Consider the following 1468-nt stretch of genomic DNA (forward strand, 5'->3'; position numbering starts at 1 on the left):
GCAGTTGCAGTGAGCTGAGATCGCGCCATTGCACTCCAGCCTGAGCAACAGAGTGAGACTCCATCTCAAACAAACAAACAAAAACAACAACAACAAAAAGCTCATGACTCCAAGGTCACCCTCTCCCTGGCCCCGCGTCCTCACTCTGCTGTTTCAGCCGTGCCTTGTCGCAGATGGCTGGCCGCAGCTGCAGGCGGGAACCGTCGGGCAGGGCGCAGGCCTGTGCACACACCACCACACCCAGGCACGACTTCTTGAGGATGTGGCCATTGTGGTTGTTGGTGTTGCGCATGGCCCAGCCGCTCAGGTGACGCTGAGCCTTCTTCTCATCACTGCTGTAGATGAAGCGCACATAGCCATCAGGCCACTCTCGGAATTGGTCGAAGAGGGCCAGCTCCTAGAAGAGTGCAGAAGTAAGGGTGGTTAGTTTATCCAGTCCAAACTGCACACGTTATGCTCTAAAATTTCTCCAAGCACATTAGGATAAAAACATGTTCCTTTTAAATCCAGTAATGTCAAATCCCAAAATGCCATTCTTTCTATTATATAAGACGTCCTGACAACCAGGTAATAAGTAATGTTTATATAGTGCTTATCTGTTAAATGCTAGACATGTATTAATTCATCTAGACTTCAAGTTACAGGCAAACAATTATTTCCAATTTACTGATGAGGACATGGAGGTCCGAGAGGTTAATCAACTTGCCCAAGGTCATATCACACGGCTAGCAAGATCTGGCTCTAGGATTTACACCCTGGCAGTCCCATTCTAGAGCCGGTACTTCTTACCACTATATCACTTCTTGGTGTGTTTAAATATTGAAAACATTTTTAAGTTAAGTATCGAAGTACCAGGGGAAAAAGTGATTGGAATGTTCTATCCCTGAAATGTAATTTAACTGGTAAATATCTTTAAGTCAGTGCATTTTCTTCAAAAGCTCTTGGCTCTCTATGCCAAACCTGTGAGTCACATTAGCAGTGGCACCCAGAGTAATGTCAGAGAGGAAAGAACAGCTCCCCTCCCTACTCTCAACTTGGCTCTCCAAGTTTAAAAGGGTACTGCAATGAAGGACTTAAGCCATGAACTTTGGGGTGTGGGTGAGCTTGCCTGGCACTGGACTGTTCCCCAGAGCAATATGGGATTGTCATTCTCCTCAACAAAGAGTCACATGACTGAAATAATAAGTTATTTCTAAAATACCGAGCATTGCCTTAGTATTCGTATTTGGTAGTCTTTGTCAATTTAATGCATTATTTATACTGCAATAAATGTCTCTTTTGCATATAAGTTTCATTGCATAATCACCCCTTACTGAGTACTTTCTTTTTTCTTTTTTTTGAGATGGAATCTCGCTCTGTCACCCGGGCTGGAGTATAGTAGCATGATCTCAGCTCACTGCAACCTCCGCCTCCCAGGTTCAAGTGATTCTCCTGCCTCAGCCTCCCGAGTAGCTGGGACTACAGGCGC

At 45.1% G+C, this 1468-nt stretch overlaps 1 protein-coding gene across 1 annotated transcript in view; it reads right to left on the reverse strand.

The window, feature by feature from the left end:
* Positions 1-1468, reverse strand: part of GCM2 (glial cells missing homolog 2 (Drosophila)) — an 8360-nt gene that overhangs the window by 3516 nt on the left and 3376 nt on the right. Inside the window, exon 2 of the mRNA XM_011989692.1 lies at positions 120-397. Coding sequence (XP_011845082.1) covers positions 120-397 — 278 coding nt within the window. The remainder of the gene's footprint in view (positions 1-119; positions 398-1468) is intronic.

The sequence above is a fragment of the Mandrillus leucophaeus genome, unplaced genomic scaffold (genome assembly GCF_000951045.1).
Source record: "Mandrillus leucophaeus isolate KB7577 unplaced genomic scaffold, Mleu.le_1.0 Scaffold36, whole genome shotgun sequence".
NCBI classification, from domain to species: Eukaryota; Metazoa; Chordata; class Mammalia; order Primates; family Cercopithecidae; genus Mandrillus; species Mandrillus leucophaeus.